The sequence below is a fragment of the Porites lutea genome, chromosome 9 (assembly GCF_958299795.1).
Source record: "Porites lutea chromosome 9, jaPorLute2.1, whole genome shotgun sequence".
Lineage (NCBI taxonomy): Eukaryota > Metazoa > Cnidaria > Anthozoa > Scleractinia > Poritidae > Porites > Porites lutea.
The window spans coordinates 6,712,108-6,734,381 of NC_133209.1; the positions used below are offsets into that span (position 1 = coordinate 6,712,108).

At 38.0% G+C, this 22,274-nt stretch overlaps 1 protein-coding gene across 2 annotated transcripts in view; it reads left to right on the forward strand.

The window, feature by feature from the left end:
• LOC140947587 (von Willebrand factor D and EGF domain-containing protein-like) overlaps window positions 1–22,274 on the forward strand; it is a 140,620-nt gene that overhangs the window by 21,086 nt on the left and 97,260 nt on the right. Inside the window, exons 14-29 of one of the 2 annotated variants that reach the window (XM_073396734.1) lie at window positions 242–356; window positions 767–1,171; window positions 1,855–1,965; window positions 2,462–2,572; window positions 3,677–3,787; window positions 4,399–4,509; window positions 5,290–5,484; window positions 5,929–6,042; window positions 6,218–6,331; window positions 6,748–6,861; window positions 7,613–7,726; window positions 8,328–8,408; window positions 8,742–8,842; window positions 9,310–9,368; window positions 12,023–12,177; window positions 12,795–14,083. In XM_073396734.1, the coding sequence (XP_073252835.1) occupies window positions 242–356; window positions 767–1,171; window positions 1,855–1,965; window positions 2,462–2,572; window positions 3,677–3,787; window positions 4,399–4,509; window positions 5,290–5,484; window positions 5,929–6,042; window positions 6,218–6,331; window positions 6,748–6,861; window positions 7,613–7,726; window positions 8,328–8,408; window positions 8,742–8,842; window positions 9,310–9,368; window positions 12,023–12,177; window positions 12,795–13,075 (2,292 nt within the window). In that variant the 3' untranslated portion in view covers window positions 13,076–14,083. Of the gene's footprint in view, window positions 1–241; window positions 357–766; window positions 1,172–1,854; window positions 1,966–2,461; window positions 2,573–3,676; window positions 3,788–4,398; window positions 4,510–5,289; window positions 5,485–5,928; window positions 6,043–6,217; window positions 6,332–6,747; window positions 6,862–7,612; window positions 7,727–8,327; window positions 8,409–8,741; window positions 8,843–9,309; window positions 9,369–12,022; window positions 12,178–12,794; window positions 14,084–22,274 lie in introns of those variants that run through there. The other variant, XM_073396735.1, reaches the window with a different exon arrangement.

The window sequence follows — 22,274 nt, forward strand, 5'->3', positions numbered from 1 at the left end:
TAATCAGCTTCACAAACTTATCGTTACAATGAATAAAAAAAAAAGTTTTATAATCGAACCGGGCTGTCTGCTTTAGTCGAGAACAGAGACCAACACAGAACGGATTAAGTACATACATACAACTACCAGGACAAAATATCTGAAAAAGACTGTTGTTATTGACAGTGACTGACGTTTCGACAACCTGTGAGGTAGTTATCTTCAGAGTCAAAGTGTTATGTTATTTTTATTTTACAATAAGGACAAATCCTGCTTTATCAAAGGCTACTGTTTTGCACCGAACGAACCAAACCCAAAGGACTGGTGTCAACAGTGTCTTCCCGAAATTAATAAAGCCGACTGGACCAAACGCCAAGGTACGTTCGACAAGGTGTTTGTCATTAGCTTTACAGTTACGACAGTGAACGGTGATCTCCAAACAAGAGGAGGAATAGGGGGTTGCCATTGGTCAGTTTAAGGCAATTTAATTTTTCCATAGACATTTTGTAAAACATATTTTGAAATGATGAATATAATTACGAGCTTCATATCCTCGGAAGGCTGCCATTTTCACGCAATAGCGATCACAAAAAGGAGAAAAGCGTGGTTTCATTTACGCATAAGCAGAATATTATTTGCAGTCAAACACAATTAGCCGACATTGCGAATGAGCAGACCATTATTTTTAGCAGTTATTTGCAGGTCACGTGGTGGGCTCTCGGCCAATGTAAAGGAATTAAAATTTGCATCGAATGATGATAATCCTTCTTTCTGTATATACTTTCAGTCAACCACCCTCCCAATGCTACCAATATAACTGACTACTATGCGGTATACGGCGAGAGGCTTGAACTGCCAATTGAAGTATCAGATCCAGAAGGAATGCCAATTACCATCTCTCTACTGGAAGGAAGTCCTAGGGACGCAATAGTGCACAGTAGTGTACTTCTTTGGAACGTCACAACAAACAAGACCACACATTTTTTTTTTAAAGCTACTGACGCTTGCCAAGCTTCATCGACTTTCAACATCACCGTCACAGTAAATTTTTGCTCATGTCAAAACAATGGTAAATGTGTCCCTCAAACCCCGCGGGGGCGAGGGTCGTATTTGTGTGACTGCGCTCCCGGTTACACTGGAATGAACTGTTCAACTGAAATTAATGAATGTGATTCTTATCCCTGTTTCAGAGGTAAGTGATTATTTTTTCATGCCCAACTAGTGCCTTTTTTTCTCTCTTCCAGCTTAATGGGTTACTCAATTGTTACAAACGACATCCGAAGCTGGAAACAAGGGCATGTTCTGATTTGGGTCTAAGTGTCACACACGTATAATTTTCACTGGTCATGTTTACCGTCATAGTTTTCTTAACATTACCATCATTGGTAATTGTCAGATGATAACAACAGTTTAGCAATAAAACCTTTCACAGTTTAGCAGTAATGGATATCATTATTCTTGATAGGCTTTGCAAAATAGTTTGTCTTCTCCAGATTATGAAGTCGCTGTTTCGGTGTGTCGATGTCATTGTCAGAGCCATCATCGTCATCGTCATCATCATCAACATCATCATCATCATCATCATCATCATCATCATCATCATAATTATCATCAGCATCATCATTATCAAATATCATCAAATTCATTATTACTATTATTATCATTTAATTGAAATATATGAAATGAATCATATTAAGATCATGTTTATGATTATTAAAATTGCTACAACAATCGTCATCAACATTATCGTTACTATTGACGTTTTCATTGATAAACGCCGCTTTGATTTTAACCTCTGTGTTATTTTCTGGCTTCCAACAGGTAGCTCTGAATATCATTCATAGACTAACACATTTATCAATATTATCACATCAGGTCAATGCCAGGATCTACTTAACAATTATACCTGTATCTGTGAACTCGGATTTGATGGGAGAGATTGCGAAAATGATATCAATTATTGCAAGCCATCGCCCTGTGTACACGGTAAAATGTTATGTTAGCTTATTTATTATTGAGAGCTATTATTTTCGTTTCAATGACCAAGCTCGCCTCTGGGACAGGAAAGTGCATTTGAAGTGACAGACGAGAACATTTCATCGATGTTATAGAATTAAAGAAATTCAAAACTAAATGTTCATTTTTATTAATGCTTTGTTTATTCAAGTTGTTCGATCTCATTCTAGCCGATATATCAGATGAAAAGTTTGGTTCGAATCACTAAGAGAATTCTTAAAATATTACTACTTTTATTGTCACTAACATAAAATCATTATTATCAGTCATTTCCTCTAAAGATTTTTACCAAGCGAAATATTGTTTTCGTTTTCACACGACTCAAAGTACCTTGTTTACATGCAAATAATAACCAGTTTTAGAGTTAACAACTAGTTTCTTTTAACTCTTAAGTCACAGTTCCCCCAATTAGCATAATTATTTTCTTTTTCGTATTATAAAAATATTATGTACATTTTGATCACAGGCAATTGCACTGATGATGTTTACAGTTACATCTGCAAGTGTGAGGCCGGTTGGACTGGAAAAAGATGTGAAGTAGAGATAGACGAATGTGAATCATCACCGTGTGTCAATGGTAACTGATCTTTCCTTTTACCAACGTTTATTCCTCAGTTTGTCCGTAATAAGTTTTTTGTCGTAAATTTTGTGAATATGAATGTCCTGATGTGTGTTATCCTGTGTAGGACTGTTCGTGTGGAACAAAAACATTACTTGTTTCGGTAGCCTGTACAAAAGTCTTGATCGAACGCGCCAATTACATTCAACCTATACTTATGACCTCACATGCTGAGATATTTGCTAAGTATTGCTTCATAACAACGGACCGTTATTGAGAAACTTTGGAGGGCTTAATTCGTGAAACCGTCCCCTCAATGAATAGTTGTCTGTTAAAAAAGAGCGCGGGCAACAGAGCTAATCGATTACGCATCATGTCGAATACCTTGAATTCTTTTCGATTCATTTGTTCTGGAATAAAACCTCTATATACTTCCTCCTCCCCTAACCTTTCTAAAGCCCCGTTGAAACGGACGCAACATATATTGTTGGCCAACAACTCCCATTATTGTTGGATGTTACATGTTGCGTCTGTTTGCACACCCTGTTACATGTTGTTGCGTGTTGTTGGGAGATGATGCGCAAAGTTTGAAACTGGTCAAACTTTCAGCTACGTGCAAACTGACACATCAACTCTCAACACTGTTAGACCAACAAAGTTGGGAGTTGTTGCGTCCGTTTGTAAGTAGCTTAAGGTCACGGATACGCACGATAAATTTCTGAACTGCCTATTTTCACCACTACAGTACTGTGCAAAAAAATGAGAGCGAATTTCACCGAACAAATCGCGAACTTTCGTTTCAGACGAAAATTCGGCGAAATTTTGACGCATCTGTTGCTCTAGTCCCTGCGAAATTTCGGAAGCTACGTGATGAACTGTAACGAAAGTTCGCGGCATGAACCGAAATTTCGTTCTTAACTGACGAGGGCGCGGCTGTTTAAAGCAGGATTAAGTTAACCTAGGATTAGAGCGAAATTTGACTTTAATTGTAAACGCTCACAAAGCAGATTCATATGGCTTCTTTTTGTAGGTGACAGAAGGGTACATCTATAAATTTTTTGAAGTTTTCAAATTGTTTTCACCTTACATTTGGCACTTAGCACAATTTTCTTTATGTTGAAGGGACATGCAAGGACCAGTTAAATGGCTACCAATGTCAGTGTCAACTGGGATATACTGGGATAAACTGCGATGTAAACATTGATGAGTGCCAGTCATCTCCTTGCAAAAACGGTATCATAATTCACTTTATATGAAGCTTAACCTTGTAAACTCTAGCGTAATTGATAACTTAATCGACGGATAACTTTGGTTATCGCCCAGGCAATCGCTGTAGAGAACATCATAAACTGTTTGTCTAGTCAACCACAATTGGTTGTAATAATTTGATGTGGCGATTTTGTTCATATCTCTGTTTACTTGTTAATGTTTTCGCTCAGCTCGTTTGTAAGTATTCATGCGCTGATACGTACGACGACCCAAATATGAGATTCGACTTTGACTAAATGTGAGAGACAGCTACTTAAACAAGACAAGTATCAGTTCGGTTCCACTGGTACGTCAAGACGAAAAAACAAACTTACAGCCCTGTACTGAATCATTAATAACCTATTTACTCGAGTACGAACACGTGTTTTGAGTAAGAAGCCCATTTAAGGCCGTCAGATAGTATTTGATTTCGTTTACGAGCAGATAAATTTTAAAGAAGTAATGTCGATTTTTAATGGCGCCGTAGCAGCTGTATTTTGTTAAGTTTCGGTTTTGATTAAACGGTCACATTTAGTAAGGGAGTTATATAGCACATATTTGCTCAAAGTTTAACGCTTATGGTACTTATACCCAAGGAACTTGCCTGGACAAGGTGAACGGCTTCAGTTGTACCTGCGACGCTGGATTCAGTGGAGTATTATGCGAAGTTAATGTGGACGACTGCCGTCAAGCTTCCTGCGGAAATGGTGAAATATTCGCAATTACATTTTACTCTCGCACTCATTTAAAATTTAATGTAAGTGAAAACGAGCAATCAATGCCACCGCCGCTCGCATGACTAGACTCCTGTCACGTGCACTTTCACGTGTTATCTCTTAACCATTAAACCCCCAGAGTGACAAATTTTACCATGACGTTTTCAATGAGTAAATGAGCAGCCACTGGAAAAAAGATCTGAAAATACATCGGTATCAGATCCTGATGATAATGATGATTATGGAAATACAACACGATATGCTTTTTGAACTCTTCCAGAACTTGAACTATAGCTAGGTCAGACTCGGCGTACACACAATTCTCAAATAGCCCTTTTCCTCTCTCCCGTTGCTTTTGCTAATATTGCTCAGACCCGAAAGGTACAGTCAGTATAGGAATTAAAATGTTTGAAATATTTGCCGACTCAACATCTGTATGGATCGTTATAGAATACCCAATATATAAAAAAAAATACTTAAGCAATAGACCACACTTTCTATGGGTTTACCGGCGTGATAACCCACGCGGGATGTTGGGAGAACACGAGAAAATCTATTGCTTTTATAAAAGAACTTTAAGTAAAACTATGAGTTTACCGGCTCAACCAATCAGAAAGCGCGTATTATCTTAGTTATTTTATAAAAGGTTATATGTCTGACTTAAACGCCTGAGCCTCAAGACATGCATTCATGGAAGTTGATAGTTGAATGTTGAATGGCGAAAACATTCGCGACTACAATAATTGTATTTTTTTCTTTGTTTTAACTCAGGTACTTGCCTTGATGGAGTGAACAATTACAGCTGCATTTGTAATGCTGGTTTTACGGGGCGACACTGCGATGTTCTTATTACAAGTTGTAGCAACGATACTTGTTTCCCCGGTGTGCCTTGTACGGAAAATAATAACTCTATCTCCTGTGGTTCTTGCCCATCTGGTTTCACGGGAGACGGGAAAAACTGCAAAGGTAGGATAGAAAACAAGGTCGTGCAACTTTCAGACTTAATCTGGCCAATGTCAGCCTCTCATAAGCGACCACACCTTCGCGAGCGACCGCGGCAAGTTTTGAAGGTGATGGTCGGGTATTTTAAACTTTCCCTTGATTTACCCTCCCAACATACCATTTGACAAATGGTGTGATCGAACATCACTGTAACTTGGACAATACTACAACTCACAACCACTGAAGAGACACAGTCGGAGATTTGTTTTTTGGTAGCGATTTCTTTTTTAACTGAGATCGAGTACAATAACGGAAATGTTGGACCTGTTATTGGTAAGGTAAAAAGTTACCCCCGCACAAAATCTTAAACATAATTATGGTTACTCCCATACAAAAGGTTCGACTGTACTTGCATATCCACAGTCTAAGTTAGACATTGCAATTTACTTTTCTGAATTCCTTTGACAGATATCGATGATTGTGCTAGCCACCCATGTTTTAATAACGGTTCGTGCTTGGATGCCGTCAACAGCTACTCATGCAATTGCTTAGAAGGTTTTAACGGAAGTCGTTGTGAGATTAGTAAGTTTCCACGTTGTACGTACGTTGTATTTGCATCTATCCACACAATCATCCCATCAACAATATATCTATCCCATGATAATTTCATTCGTACGTTTCTCCATCCCGGCTTTCTTCCCGACTTGTCTTACGCCAATTCAAAGACTAAATTTTCTGGTGATTATCTTATTTACAGACATCGACGATTGTGTTAATCACACCTGTGCTAACGGTGGATCTTGCATGGATGGCGTAAGTACCTACACTTGCAATTGCCCACCAGGTTTTACTGGAACGTATTGCGAGAAAGGTAAAGTTTCTAACACTTTAGAACTTTTAACACTTATTTTCCAAAGAATCCAATAATTCCACTGTTCTGTCAGGTATAAAAAGCTGAGACAGTTTTTTTGTAAAATGTTTAGTTTTAACTACTTTCAATTACCAAAATAAATTGTAAAATTCATTGAGTGAATTTAGTTTTTCCAATAGGTGTACAGCAATGAGTCATCTTCTATTTTTAGCGATGGATTATAGATATGGTAATGGTTATAAATACTACCACAAGAATCCCAAGATTAGGTATTGCGTTTTCCTAACGTCGAACGCAATTAATAGTAGTAGTAGTGGTAGTGGTAGTGGTAGTGGTACTGGTAGTGGTAGTGTTAGTGTTAGTGGTAGTAGTAGTAGTATTCAGGTGATTATATTATTGTTATTCTTTATTTACAGACATAGATGACTGTATTAATAACAAATGTAAAAACGATGCCACATGCATAGATGGCGTGAATAGCTACACCTGCAACTGTTCAGTTGGTTATACTGGAGGTTACTGTGAGAATAGTAAGTTAGAAAATTTATTTTATATTATCAGTTTGAATCTTTCAGTTTTCTGTCATTTACTCATTTTTACGTTGTGTTTTGACGTTATCAAACGGTCGCGCGGTAATGCGAGATTAATAGACCATTTTCACGATGAGGAAAATAGGATAAATTGTCCTCATGGATATTTAACTTTCATTATCCTAGTGATTTTTAAAGAACAGTAACCCTAATTTGCACAATAAAGCAAAACTCTGGAGGGTTTGGGTAGTAGTGGTAGTGGCAGGGGAGGCAGTCAGTAGCGGCTGCGGTGGCGGCGACGGCATCGGTAGCACCAGCAGTAGCAGAAGCAGAGCAGTAGTTGGTTAAGCTACTTTTCATTTCAGGGATATTAATTAATCTGTCATTTCCTGGCCAATCAAAAAATGGAGGAGTTAACGACAATGTCCCCAAACCTCTCACGAGTTCGATCGGCTGCTCAGTCACAATATTCTGTAACGCTGACAGCGACCGATATTGTTGTTTTCAAATACTCCTTGGTGAAAGATGGGGCGGTAAAGAGATTGTATTATGGAGATTCGAAAACAGTCAATCAGAACGATTGTAAATGAAAAAGTTCAACCGCTTTCTCTTCATTATTAAAGGCGAGTTGGTCACTTTCAAGATTGCTTCCCGTTCAGATGATGCCGCGCTTTCACGTCATTGACAGGAGTGATTCTCACTCAACCAAGTTTCTTTAGTTGCGCTAAAGTTTTGTGCGGTTTGCTTTCAGACATCGATGATTGTATCAGTGTTACTTGCAACAACGGCGGTACCTGTGAAGATGGAATAAATAGCTTCACCTGTGTTTGTTCATACGGATACACGGGAAAATTTTGTGATACAGGTAAGCAACAAGTCTCCGTTTCTAGAAATCATGGAAGGCGAGAGGTAGCATTTGTTTCACTCTTTCATGGTCGTGACGCATCTACAATTAAGCGGGCAACAACAGCGTACAACAGACCAAAGAAGACGCTGGATACCCAAGATATTAATCGATGTTGCCATGAGTTTTCCTGCCTGCGAATTGAATTTGATTTTTTGTTACCTTCCTCAATTTTCACTGCAGGTAAGCTGGTAACTGCAATAAATTGTAAAAGGTATTTTTTTCCATATCAATAATCTGCCTCGTAGTATCGACATTTTGCCTCCAAAAAAGAATTTCTTTGACGAAAGAAACGAAGTATTGCCACCTCCCCCACTTCAAAACTGTAAAAGCCCCCCTGCGGGAAAGAGCTTTAGTAGTTCTTAAAAAAATAGTTACCCCAGATAGGCGATTACCATAAACAAATACCCTTTACAAAAGACAAAAATAAATGAACAAATAAATAGAAGAACAAATAACAGTATTGTGGCTGGCATAATGGAAGGGCCGCTGCAAGTTATTGGGTTAAGTCAACTGAGCTAATTGTGTTTCGGTAAATAAATTTTATAGTATTTTATTTCAGAGTTACCGACTACATCTTCAGAGAGTACCACAGAGCCGGCAAAACCAACAACCGATGAACTCTCCAATGAACGGAAGACAGGTTGATATATTGACATCCATGAAAAAATAAGAAACATGTGCCACTTTTATGTCATACCTCGTAACCATGACAACCAATTGTCACCAAACTTGCCAAAAATGTGTCTAAACATTAGAGAACCGCTAGAAAGAGTGGTGAGGTTCTATAAAAGTCAGATAATTTATTTATTAATATCATTATTATTATTGATTATATCTATTATTATCATTGTCATCGTCATCATCATCATCATCATTATTATCATCATGTTTTTATCAAAAACAGTGCTATCATTATTTGCCATTACGACAGCAATATCTACTTCACATCTCTGTACATTTTATTTTTCACCAGATTTCACTTTCGAAATTCGAGTTAACGAGAGGTGGGACGACCAATTAGAGGATAAAGACAGTGAGAAATATAAGAAAATATCCACATTGCTCAAAGAACAGGTATAGTCAAACACGGATGTACAACATCTTTTATTTTCTTGTCGGCAAAGCTTTTCACTTGCGAATCCCTTCTAATCCCTTTTCATGTTACCCACAGCTTAAGCTCCCACTGCCTTGCTTTCACTCGCGCTTCCATAGTCACGTATTTACTTAAATAGAGCCTTCTTTCCACATGAAGTCACGGTCGCCATGTTAGTGTCCCAAGACAATCAAACGGTGACCATGAACTAGTCCTGTTGGAGTTCAACTCTTTTCGTATGCAAACGCAATAAACTTTCATGGCTGCTGGCTCCGCGAGTGACGAGAAAGCACTATGGTGGGCTAAGTGAAGCGACGAGAAAATTTCGCTTGACGTTGCTAAAGTAATCCTAATTTTGATTCCCATTTGGGATCTTTTGTTCGTAAATACACGGGGGAACTCTAAATTTATAGTTTTAATCTAATGCATTCTTTCATCGACATTGCAGATTTTAAAGGCCTATTCTGGAAATTCTAAACTTCAAAATGTTGAGATAATTTCACTCAGGTATTGTGTATTTAAATGCTGAAATTATTATTCTTGATATTTTTAGAGGCTTCATCATCAACATGTACCATTGACAATTCCATTGACATTAATATATAGATTTAGCCAGGGCTAAAAGCGAAGCTCTGGTTAATAATACTTGAAAACAAAAAAAATTAAATCGTGTAATGCTAAATGGGGAGGGCAATGAAAATGGCATCAAGATCAATAGATCTAATTAGCAAAAAAACAAATTGCACGTGCAGCACACTTTTTTTTTCTAATTAGCAAAAAAAACAAATTTGCATGTGCAGCACGCTTTTTGTCTTTCTTTGCCGTTGTTTTGCATAACTACAACGCTGTTTTGTAGGACTAAAACGTCAAACTTCCTAGTTACACATTATTTTTATGGAGGAATTGTCATATGTGCTCACCCAATATTTTGTCTCCTGTGCGGTTCATGTTCGCTTATATTTTTCACTGCCGCACATTTTCACTTTGCTGGCCGCTAGCATTTCTCATTGTCTCACAGCCGCTTTGAATTTTCATGTTTTTCTTCCTACAAAATTCGTCTCTTCTGTTTTCAATCACTCGCTCTAGCTCTTTCTCTGTTATCCACGTGAGTGTAAACATCAAAAATAACGTCGCAAAAGGGACACGACGTTGTTGTTGTTTTTTCTTTCTAAAAGTCCGGGCGGCCATGCGATTTCTTTCCGTTGCATTTGGGTTGCCATACCTGTTGATTGAATTATTTGACATTGGTATACCTGTGGTGCGGACGGACGGTCCGGCGGGCGGGCGGTCGGTGTACGGTCACGCGATTACCAAATTTTCTCGGATGGGTAGTTTACCACATTTTTCTACCCATGGTGCTCCGCTGGGCGCTGCGCGCGCGAGAGCTCCGCTTTTATTCAGTGAAAATTATTATCATTATTATTATTATTATTATTATTATTATTATTATTATTATTAATATATGACAAATGAATCCTTCATTTTGAGGCGAAATTTCTTTATTTCATTCAGATGTGAAATAAGTTAATAGTCAGGTCAATTACTTGTATCAAGAGACTATAAAGGGGACAGAGAGGCCATCCCCCATATACACCCTATTCCATAGGTAATTCGTCTCGAGTTATTTTTAACACCACAGATCTCGAGGGGGATTAAACAACAGCCAATCACATAGCGCGAATGTGTTCCGCGTGGATGACCCACGCTGAGAGCCACGCGTCCTTCACGAAATGACGCAGAACAAAATGGGGGAAGACGCGGAGAGCGATTTTGCTATTTCTTTTGTCGACGAAAACGACTACAGCGGGATTTCTGCGAAAGCTGTGTCAGCGAAACCGAAATTAAAAAAGAATCGCCCTTCCTCTCTTGTATAGAGCTAACAGTAGAGCAGGGAAATCCTTAACACACTGAATATTCTCTCAGGATCATTTATAATTTACAGTTTGAAGATAGCAATTTCTGGTTTGATGTTTATTTTTTTCAGTCTTTATAGCGATTATTCCTACCCACCTACTTTGTCAACTGTAGGCGAAGCCTCCTAAAGCTGAATTTCAAGGGACCATATTCAAGCTCAGAAAGAGAAATAAAATTTCGTCGTTGCTTATTTACGTCCTCCATAAAACGCCAAATTAGGCATTTTCACGTCGTAGTCGTGCAAAAACGGGAAAGAAATGAACAAAAAAGTGTGTTGCACGTGCGAAGTTGTTTTTTTTGCTAATTAAACCTATTGTTTTTTTGATGTTCTAGTTGTCGTCCGCGTCCTTGGATCTTAAACTCCCTAAATTGTACAAACGACCGGTTTCAATAGACCGGCGAAATTTCTCATTTTATTAAAGCACTGAGGTTACGACAACTTCGAGTTAAACTGATTTCTCGGGTTGTCAAAGAGTCCAGCGATTCCTTTTTCCCAGACGAGCGCCGACTCATTTCGCTTCAATATTCAGGAATGCTCTCAATATTTTTACGCTTTCATTGCCTCTCACCCGACATGTTTTACACGGCGTTTGGTCATGCGAAACCTCCACGAAACATCCACGCCTCGCGCGAGGTAACTTTATCCCGATTCTAAAAATAACTCGAGACGAATTACCTATGGAAAAGGGTGTATATGGGGGATGGCCTCTCTGTCCCCTTTATAGTCTCTTGCTTGTATTCCAATTCTCATAATTATTTTCTCTTACCTAAACGCGCGTGAGACTTTTCCTTAACTTCAATCGTCACCAGTTGATTACACATTTTAACAAGAAAAAATAAAAAAAGAACGTTTAAAAAACTCTCTGTTCAGAAAAATACTGAGGCCCCTTCAAAACCTACCGGAAATTTTTTTAAAAAACGGAGATTTTCTTTTCCTTTACATGTAAACTGCGTTTTCGGCCACCGTGTGTGGAAGAACGAAAACGGAGGCTTTTCAATACGAAGATGTCATACATCAGTCATTTACTACTAGCATTACGCATGCTCTGTAAGGGATCCTATAGTTTCCATCGTTTTTAAGCGTTTTCCTGTGGACGTGGATCGATTCAAATACGCTTCGTGTGGACGCGTATTGTTGAAAGCGGAGAAACGAAATTTTCTTTTTAAGAATATCCCGGATACATACAGACGGGGGCCTTAATTTTTGGCGATGTTGAACTCATTTTCTTAAATTCCAATTTACATAGGAAAGGCAGCATTATAGCTGAATTTAAACTGACGTTTAAAACAAGTCTAACTGCCAAAGAAGCCATGGCCCCACTAAAGCAAGAAACAGCCGATGGAAAATTAGGGAGCTTAGAGGTGGACTCAAACTCTTTAAAACTTAAAGACAACAATCAAGGTAAATGGGTTGAACCCTGGATACATGGTATAAGTAGACTGAATATATATATGGTCGTAGAGTATAGCTCTTCTAGTGTCGAAATTTCTGCCAAGGCCGTCAACACAGTGAAAGTGAGTTGTAACATTTGTCTATAGTATTAGACTCTACAAGGTAATTGACATGATTAGTCAATTAGGTCGGCACTCGCTGTATCAATTTATTATAGGATGTGAAGACTCTAAACGCTTCCCAACAATTCATCCATGTTTTTCTTAGTTAGTAGACCAGCTTTCTAAAGTGATTCGTTTGTAGTGAACTGAAGAGAACGTTATATATTCATCAGGACTGCAGAAACCGCGATCATTCCTCTGACCATCAGCATTAGATCTTCGAGTGAGAGTATTTTGTGAGATGGTATTTGATTTTTATTCACAGGTAGTCACTTTGAGATATAAAACCTATTTCATACGAAATTTAAAATTTATTGCCTCGACAGTTTCGTTTAAAATTGAAAAAAAATTATTAGTCGGGTCAGATTGTATCATTGTAAATAAAACCCAATAAAACTATCTCCAATTGCATATTTTCGTATGAATGACGTTTGTATTTCACCTAATTATTATTGTCTTACACAGGTGGAAATAAGGAGGAAGGGTCCAGCAAGTCGTCCAATCTGCCGTTAATTATTGGGGTTACGTGCGGTGCTGTTGTGGTAATTGCCGTCATCATAATCTTGGTCGTTTTCCACTGTAAACGCTCTACTCCAAGTGGTAGCAACAGTCGTGTTGGGGATGCCATGCCTGATGAAGGAAGCGGCTCGAAACGAGAGCGATACGAATTGAAACCAACAGATTCGCAGGAAGAAAACATTGTCTTGGTGGAGGAAAAAGGCATTAGTAACCAAGCAATTGAATAAACGACCTTTTGATACCTCAACCCCCGTCTTGTTTAAACACTCTGATTTTCTGATTTAACGAAATACTATTTAACCCGATGTAGAAAATGTGCGTATAAGCGACGCTTCTTTCGACAGTAATTCACTGTCTTCGATGGGGCAGGGTCAAGTATCGTCACATGACCTCAAACTTGAAACCTAAACGCAGATTCTAAGCGCCTTAAAGGCATCAGATATTTTAGATTTATAACTACGAAATTTTGCGACTGCGGCTATCCATATGATAACAACAGGGATATTTAGCGAAGACTAAAGAATGGTATCAATCAAAGTACGTCAGTATTTCTACTCAATCTGGCGTAAAACCTTCAAAATTCTCTCATAATTGTGAAGGCATATCCTCACTGCTTGCAAATTTTCAAGTTTTTGACTACTTGCCGATTTAGTTTGTATTTTTTAAATGTTTTTTCTTTTAGTTTTAGATTTTTTTTAGAAATAGATAAAACGTTGTTTTCGGTTTTACAACACTAAAAATTAAAACCGCGCTTAAGTGTCTGTTGACATAACAGAAGCTTCACCTTGATTTATTTCAGTGTTACATTAACTAGAGATGAGTGTGACGTCACGTTACCATGGTAGATAGATCTCAACAATCTTTTTTGACAGAGACGGAGAAAAGAATGTGCTACCGCTTTGTTACCCAAGTGCAATCACGCACAGGTCATAGATGTCGATATTTTCGTGTTTTTTTTTTCCGCCATAAAGGCAAGACCACGGTTTGTTGAGGTCTAGGAATTTGGCTACCATGGCAATGTGACGACCTATATCCGTTAAGCTTATTAGGACATTTTTGTAGACCATAACACTTAGATGGATGGTTCTGTATCACTGTATAGTTTGTTCTTTTGTAGGTACCCCTCAAGAACCTTGAAGGTTACTTTACTAGAAGGATTCGCATTATGAAATATAAAGTTATCACATAATTCTACAAAACGTGTGGCGAAATTAAATAAAAGATGCTTGTATGCATGTAGATTGCTTTTTTTTGTGGCTGAATAAATAATTATATTTAAAAAAAATTTATTACTTGTCCAAGGGAAAAATGACCTTTTTTCATGTCTACAAAAAATAATAATAAAATAAAACTATATAAAAACATGGAGAAACCCGATATTTTTCCAGCGACCATGTTGACTGACGTCACAGATCCTGCAGCGAAACATTTCATAACATTTACACTGCTAGATTATATATCATATATCGACTGAATATTTTCTTATCTTCTTTTCCTTTTCTGCTTTAATTGGCTATAGTTCCCGCGATCCTTGTTAATAAAAGAAAATAGCGACGTTCAAGAACATTTGGACACTGACTTTGCTTGTAGAGAGCAGGCTTTTTCTTTTTTTTTTTTTAACTGTTGACATAGACAAGTTGGGGAAAATCCGTGAACTCCGCTGGAAACTGATTTGTTGAAAACTTATAAACGAAGATATAGTTCTTCAAAGTTTCGAAATTTTACTGACGATTGCCAACCTCGTCCCCAGGGCGCTTTTCTCTGGCTTTTGCTCACCTCCAATGCCAGCAAAAAGTGCCCTGGGGACGAGGTTGGACGTTTGCTTATGGTGAGGGGCAAATCGCAAATTTTCAAACTTGCCGGGGCTACGTCTTCGCTCACTTACGACGTATTCCTTTCAAAATTGGCAAGTTTACAAATATTAAGACGCTCTTTCAAGTGGTGTCGGTGGATTTTCCTTTTACCTGGTCCAGGTCAACTGCTCCCGGAAGGGTCTCTACTTTATCCGTGCCAGGATTTCATATGCAAGAGCATTGTAACACAAGAAAAATATATACATTTTAAACTTTCTGCATGATTGAATAAATACGGTATTGTTTAGAACAGGATCGCAAATACGTCTCTTTTTGTTTTCCCTCTCCCCTATATTGAGATTAACGGGGTATCCTTCGGGAGGCCTGAGCCTGGATCGTTGAAAGACCTAAGATATTTAAGGCCGAATTTTAAGACGGCTATTGAACTTTTCTCATTTCTCATTTTGCTTGGTTTCCTTTGTTCTTTTTGGGAGAATATTTTACATTACCCCTCATTATTATTCACTGTCTGAGAGGTTGGTGGCGGCTTTGATTGTAACACTGTGCAGGGCTGAAACAAAGCTGATAACATTAACAAAGCATTGCAATATATGGGTAGATTCATTTGCATCATACGCGTAAAGCTGTCGTATTTTCCGCTAGAATTTTTCATTGTTTTAAGCCTAAAAACAATAAAAAATTTCAGCGGACAAATGCGATAGCTATACGCTTATGCTGCTTACGAATCCACCCTACAGTATATTTCCCCTGCTCAGAATTTTCCCAACATATTTAACCTACCCAGTAAACAAAACAAGTCAGCATTTTGAATTACGGTCCTAATGGACTTACTGCAATTTCTTGAACCTCATTTGCTTCGTCAGCATGAAATATACTTCAAAAGAGAACTTTGTGTTACGCCGGCTAAGTTACGTGTTTTAAACAAATGTAACTCAACATCTCCAACGTCTAACTGCAAACACCCTGGTTTCAATGTGACTTGTTGGACTACTGACATGAAAATCTGTGGGGTGGATGGTCCAAAAGTACCTCCAAATATTGCTATGACTTAACATTAAGAATACTTCTTCCTCTGCGCCACTTCTCTCTTTCTGATAAAACTACCGTTTGACTACTCCACGTGAAATGACTAATTTCCATATTTTAGAATTCAGCCCAAGACAATTCGAGGCTTTTGGGAATAAGCATCTCTAGAGGATTAATTGAAAGTTAGTTTCTTTTTTTAATAACATTTTGCATTAGGAATCCCGTCACATATGAAGAATAAGCAGTTATATTTACCAGTCCTTCGGGGGTATGTCGGTGGTACCAGGTAAATATATCGCATACCCCCTCGTTCCAGGTAAATGACCCATATATTATCTTTATGATTTAAGCTCGTAACATCAACAAGAAAGCCAAATCTTCAATCTAAATTCACTAGCAGCATTCCTACGCTACATAAGATATCTAAGGGCTAACAGGCCTGGGTTAAAGGAATGATCTCAAATTATGATCATCATACCTGCAACAATATAAAATTTTCCCCAAATTTAGACCCTGAGGTGTTTTTTAAGCCAAGACTAGTTAAGAGTTATAATATTTGCCACTGGCAGATGAAGGTTTGATACCAGTATATTGATGCCTATTTATTACTTTGTCATACCCTTCATGTGGCAAATTCTGACTTCACTTACAGGAGATATTCAATATAGAAGCTTTACCTAGGATGCTTCAGACAGTCATCTGATGTAGATGTGTTGTACTGTCGCAATTTGTAATAATCATCGCACTTTGTAATACCTGTCGCAATTTGTAATAAACCGTGTCGCAACTTTGTAATAAAAAAGCTGTCACAATTTGTAATAAAAGTCCATCGCACTTTGTAATAAACTAAGCTGTCGCAATTTGTTATAATTCCATCGCACTTTGTCATAATTTTTTGAGAGTGATTCAGATTACTTCGTCAACATAAATATAATGCCAAAATATGCATGGTACTTCGTAAACAAAGATGATGACATCTGCTAGCACGTAACATCTCTGTAACCTTTTCTTTGGTCAAACATGCATGTATTCCGCTATAACTTTTTCTGCCTTGATTAATCACGTGACCAACTAGAAACGCTTTATGAAAGTCATGAAACTTCCTGTGACATATCGTCAAAAAGACATGAATCATGTTTAAATTAAAAAATATTTAAATAACAAAAGCAACATTTAACAAAAGAAAATTCATGAATAACCTGGCATTTGTCGTCCAAATCCATGCCTGCTTGCCACGTGACAAGTGAAGTCTTCGGGGGGGGGGGGGGGCGGGGGGGATAATCCTATATATGGATGGGCTAGATAGGTAAGTACCGCCTGATAGGGTATGGTTTTTGAGGATCTCGAGCCTTTAATACGTATCATTTTTTTACGTTGTTGGTCTTGTGTCTTTGGTTTGATCCTTAGATAGGGTAACTCAAGTAGTAATGGATGGTTTATTCCATCCTTTCCATTTTGTGGAAAAACAGTAATCCAGAACACGCTCGGAAGAATTGCAAAGTCTTACTTTTTTTTTTATACTCAGGGAAGGATAATTTTCTACTATCCCCATGGTATATGTGTTAGAGGACTCCTTATAGAAATCAATTGTTTTGATATGGAATGAGTACTCCTTTTGTTCCTATATGGGACCAAATCAAGTGAGAATAATGGACCAAATGGCCAGCCGGCTCAGTGTAAGACCCTAAGTGAGTGTTATAAAAACAGGTACATACGAAGGTATTCGCCAGCGACTAACTGGATTTTGTGTTTAGGTTTCTGTTGTGGTTTGACGGTTTGCGACTGGTGAGGTGTTTTTTTTTAATTTGCACTAAACATTTTGAATCTTTCCAGGCCCCGTTTGATTTAGTAGGCCAAAATATGCATATGGAAGCCACTATTACTTCTTTAAGATTGCGCGTTAGACAAGGACGGTGCACCCACCACGTGTTGTGTCGGCCTGTTATAAGATCTAACAAGGAAAGCTTGAACTCTCCTGGTGTCCTTATTCGAATGATGTAGGATGGATGTTACGATTTGCGGAAATTAAATGCTTTTTAATGATGGCTCGTTTGTGTCTAGTGTGTGTAGCTCTGTCTAGATCCTGTACTCTGGCAATGCTCTGTCCTGAGGCGCATCCCCGTATTGGCCATATAAGGAAGTACACCTGCAAGTGAACCATTGAATGCAAGCCACCTAGTACAATAGCAAGGTTTAAGAATACAGCATTTCGTAAATAAGATAACTAATCAACATTAATCTAAAAAAATGTTTAGGACTGTGAATAAAGTTAAGTGTTTGAATGAGCGAAGTTGTTACATGCTAGCAGACGTCATCATCTTTGTTTATGAAGTACCATGTATATTTTGGCATTATATTAATGTTGACGAAGTAAGTTTAATTACTCTCAAAAAGTTATTACAAAGTGCGATGGAATTATTACAAATTGCGACAGCTTAGTTTAATACAAAGTGCGATGGACAGTTGTTACAAATTGCGACAGCTTTTTTATTACAAAGTGCGACACGGTTTATTACAAATTGCGACAGGTATTACAAAGTGCGATGGATTTATTACAAATTGCGACAGGTATTACAAAGTGCGATGATTATTACAAATTGCGACAGTACATGTGTCCTAGTTAAGTTACTTCGATGTTATAGTTATAGCAAAACAAAATTATATGTTCCAACCTAGAACAAATGACACGCCAGATTACGACTGAAAAACAACTCTTGAGAAGTGGCCAAAAAATTCGTCGAATCGTATTCCCCTACTAATGCAGTGGAACGAAAACCCGGAAAAAAGGTTCAAGCGAAAAAATTGACAGCTAAACACTGAACTTATTACATTGTAGCGGAGCTCTCTCTCACTCGAGCACGATGGGTAAGTAAATCTACCCATCCAAGAAAATTTGGTAATCATGTGACCGTACACCGACCAACCGCCGTGCGTCCGCACCACAGGCATACCAATGTAAAATAACTCAATCAACAGGTACGGCAACCCAGATGCAACTCGAGGCTATTTTGGTGGGAAATCGCACAGCCACCCACGTCTTGTAATCAGAAAGTGAAAATGAAAATGAGACAACCAAAGAGTCAATAAAGACGAAAACAGAAAGCGGAAATAGTTTCTGTACCCGTCTTGTCAAAAGTATTAAGCTTAGATTAATTGTCATGTCCACAAATTTGGAATATAGAACAAGAGAAAGACAGAGAAAAAGAGAAAGTTTGCGGCAGGCAAGCCAAGCTCAACGAGAAAAAGGCGACAGAGGTCTAGGGCGAGAGATAAAAACAAAAAAGGAGGTATTTTTTTGTTGGAAGAACAACAAGAAATAGCGGCGGTGACAAAATGAGAAATGGTAGCGGCCACTAATGCAAGGTGAAAATGAGCTGCAGTGAAAAAAAATGAACCAGAACACGTACGAAATTTCCTCCAAAAAACGTGTAACAAAGAAGTTTCTGAAAGTTTCACGTTGTAATCTTGCAAAACAACGGCAAAAAAATGTACAAAAAAGTGTGCTGCACGTGCAAAGTTGCTTTTCTGCTAATTACACCTATTTTTGTTTTCACCGTTCTCCGGCGTTGCCTTCGCCGCTTAACATTACACGATTCTATATTTTGTTTGAACAAACTTTAAATATTATCGAGAGCTTCGCTTTTAGCCCTGGCTAAATCTACATATTAGACTACTCCAAAAAGAACTAATTCCAAGAGAATGCAGGACCAAATGCCTAAATACATAAACTACGTACCCAAATATGATTATTCCGAACTCAAAAGAATATGAAACATCGGAAAGACAACTTTACCAAACAAAACGAAAACGATTGCCACGACTGAGCTGACGAAGAATAGCACAAATCTCGCGCCAAAACCATAAATAGTTCGAAACTATCCCACAATCCCCCGCGCGCTGTTTTGCATGGCAATGTTTCGGGCGTTTCGTTGTCATCATTGTTGTTGATGTTCTTGTTTTTATAACAATATAACCGCGGTGACGTCATGTGAGGTTCCTTGTTTGTTTTCGATGTTAGGCAATCTGCTTCTGCGTGGGAGGCGAGCAATTGATCGTATGATAGCCTTTCATTTTTAAATATGAAAATAATACAGTGAAACCTCGATTTAACGAACAGGAGGGCATTTTGTATGCGCATGCGTCAATGTGGGCTGTTGAAGTGCCTCAGAGGCATTTGCTGTGAATTGTTTACGTTCAGCACCAGCATTTGCAGGCGGTTTTCTGGAGTTGAATGATGTGTATTGGGTGCTACGTTTCACAAACATGTTCTTCAAGGTATTGAGGTATTTCTATGATGAAAATGAGTCTATTGTAGCCTCGCTGTCGCCCTTGAGAGGACAGTCTTTCCTTTCGTAAAACAGTACATCGAAGACAAGATGGCGGCTGAATGTTCTTACCACCTAACATTTCGCGCCCATTTTTTGAGCGGGAGGAAAAGGTCAGTATGATAGTTTTTTATTAAACAATTATCCTAAAGATACTTTATTCTTCTCAATAGTATAATTCTAAAATCGAACTTAATCGTTTCAGGAATACAGTGGTTAATTAAGTGTCCATTCTGCCGTGAAACTGTTTTTCACCCTTTCCCTGGCTTGTTTATCTCGAAATCTTGCCTTTCTCCCCAGATTAAGTTAATGATTAATGAAATTAAGAATACTTCCGCAAATGAATGGCGCTTTAATGAAGGCTGTGAAAAATCGCCTTCTGCAGTAATTTTTACTTTCTTCTCCGGTGCGTCTTCGTTGAGAAATAAAATACACGCACTTCAACTATAAATTTAAATCAATATAATGATGCCAGTAAGATTGTGTTTTGAAAATAAGAATATTCTATCATTTAGTTATACAAAGGAAAAAAATTACAGCAATCGGTTTGAATTCTGATTTTTTCCACCTTATTTTGATGGTACACTGTTTGTTTACATTTCATTATGCAAATAGGGATAACATTTTGGCGTTTTAAAGAAAATCTAGCCTAACTCCCCAACCCCAAAATAGCACGAAATGAAACGTTATCAATATACCTTTTAAATAAACCCTGGCTTCTGTTGCAAAAACATCGCATTTATTCCTAAATGATACCATTTTGTGGATACTACATTTGTTGATATGCTAATTTGTGAGACATTTCATTCACGAAGAATGTTGACTGAGACCAGCTTCTCCTCTGTATTGAACCACATTCTTGTTTAATGCATTAGTTTCTACTTGATGATTCTTCCATGATGTACAACTTACATAAGGGGTTCATCTGGATACAGTAAAAAGCTCTCAAAAGAAACATTAATAAAAGACAAATTCATGTATCTATTTGTGTCATGTTTTTTGTCGCATCCCAGCTCATTTGGGTCCTTTAGCAGAAGTATTTATTTTTTGAGGAAACAGCATTATGTGCACCCCATTAACAAACTTCCTGTCTTATGTTTAAACAGGCTTTGAAGGTGAACAACATCGTCAGTTAGATTTATGGAGTGATGGCCATTCTCTATTTTGAATGGATCACTACTATCATCAAATATAAATTGATAACAAGAAATCGATTGTGGAACACAGGAGCTGTTACTCAAGAGTCGCTTCAAAATAGTAGCTTAGGAAAAATCTCTGTATCTTTAGGGTTAAGGAAAAATAAAAGTACTGTTCGTTTTTTCGGAGTATGTGCATTCGTTTTGTCTTCAACTGAGCTTATGAAATGCTCAAGTGATTATGTACTACATAATCAATTGTAATTGTTGCTGTCTCAAACTCAATCCATTCTTCATTTCCTATAGAATATTTTTTAATAAATTTTACCGCGAAAACTTTCGAAAAAATGTAAAAACCCCATAGACTTCATGTTTTTGTGGCATATATAAGCGCGTGTCTCCGCGATCAGTTTAACATGAGACATCGCGCTAAATAAACTTCGCGTGGTTATTCTTTTTTTCGCTTTTTGTCTTAAAACAGTTGAACATTGCTACGATGCATTTCCTCCCTGATAGGTAAAAGCACGAGTTTGGAAATCAAACCATAGAAATGCATTGCTTTGCCAGTGAAAATCAGACTTATACAGGAACATGACTTTTTGGCGCTGAGTGTTGAAAGTCTTTAAAAGGACAAGAAAAGCTACTGCTGAAAAATCTACAAGTGAAAACCCGCGTAGAAAACGTCCGATTTTTGTCATGGAGAATATTTTTTGTAGGAAAGTACGGTATTCAAAGCACCAACGAAATGGCTTTTAAAAGGACTGTAACTTAACGCTTGAGTGTTCAATTTCCCGCCATCAGATTTGATGCGCCCACGCTATTGTCGTTCAGCGGATTCACGCATGCGCATGCAAAATGCCCTCCTGTTGATTTAACGAAGGGCCAAGGGACTGCTAAAATATGTTCGCTATAACGAGGTTTCATTAAACCGAGGTCTTCTTCCATATATTTCACTATTATTGGGGCGAAGAATATCAATCATTATGACGAGGACTTCGTTTTGTAGAGGTTCGTTATATCGACAAAGGACAAGGCGTGTGATTACTCAACCCAGCTGCTGTTCGGCAAGATGCCCTTCCAACATGCAAGGAAATATAGTATATTACGGAAAATAACAGCCAGGAA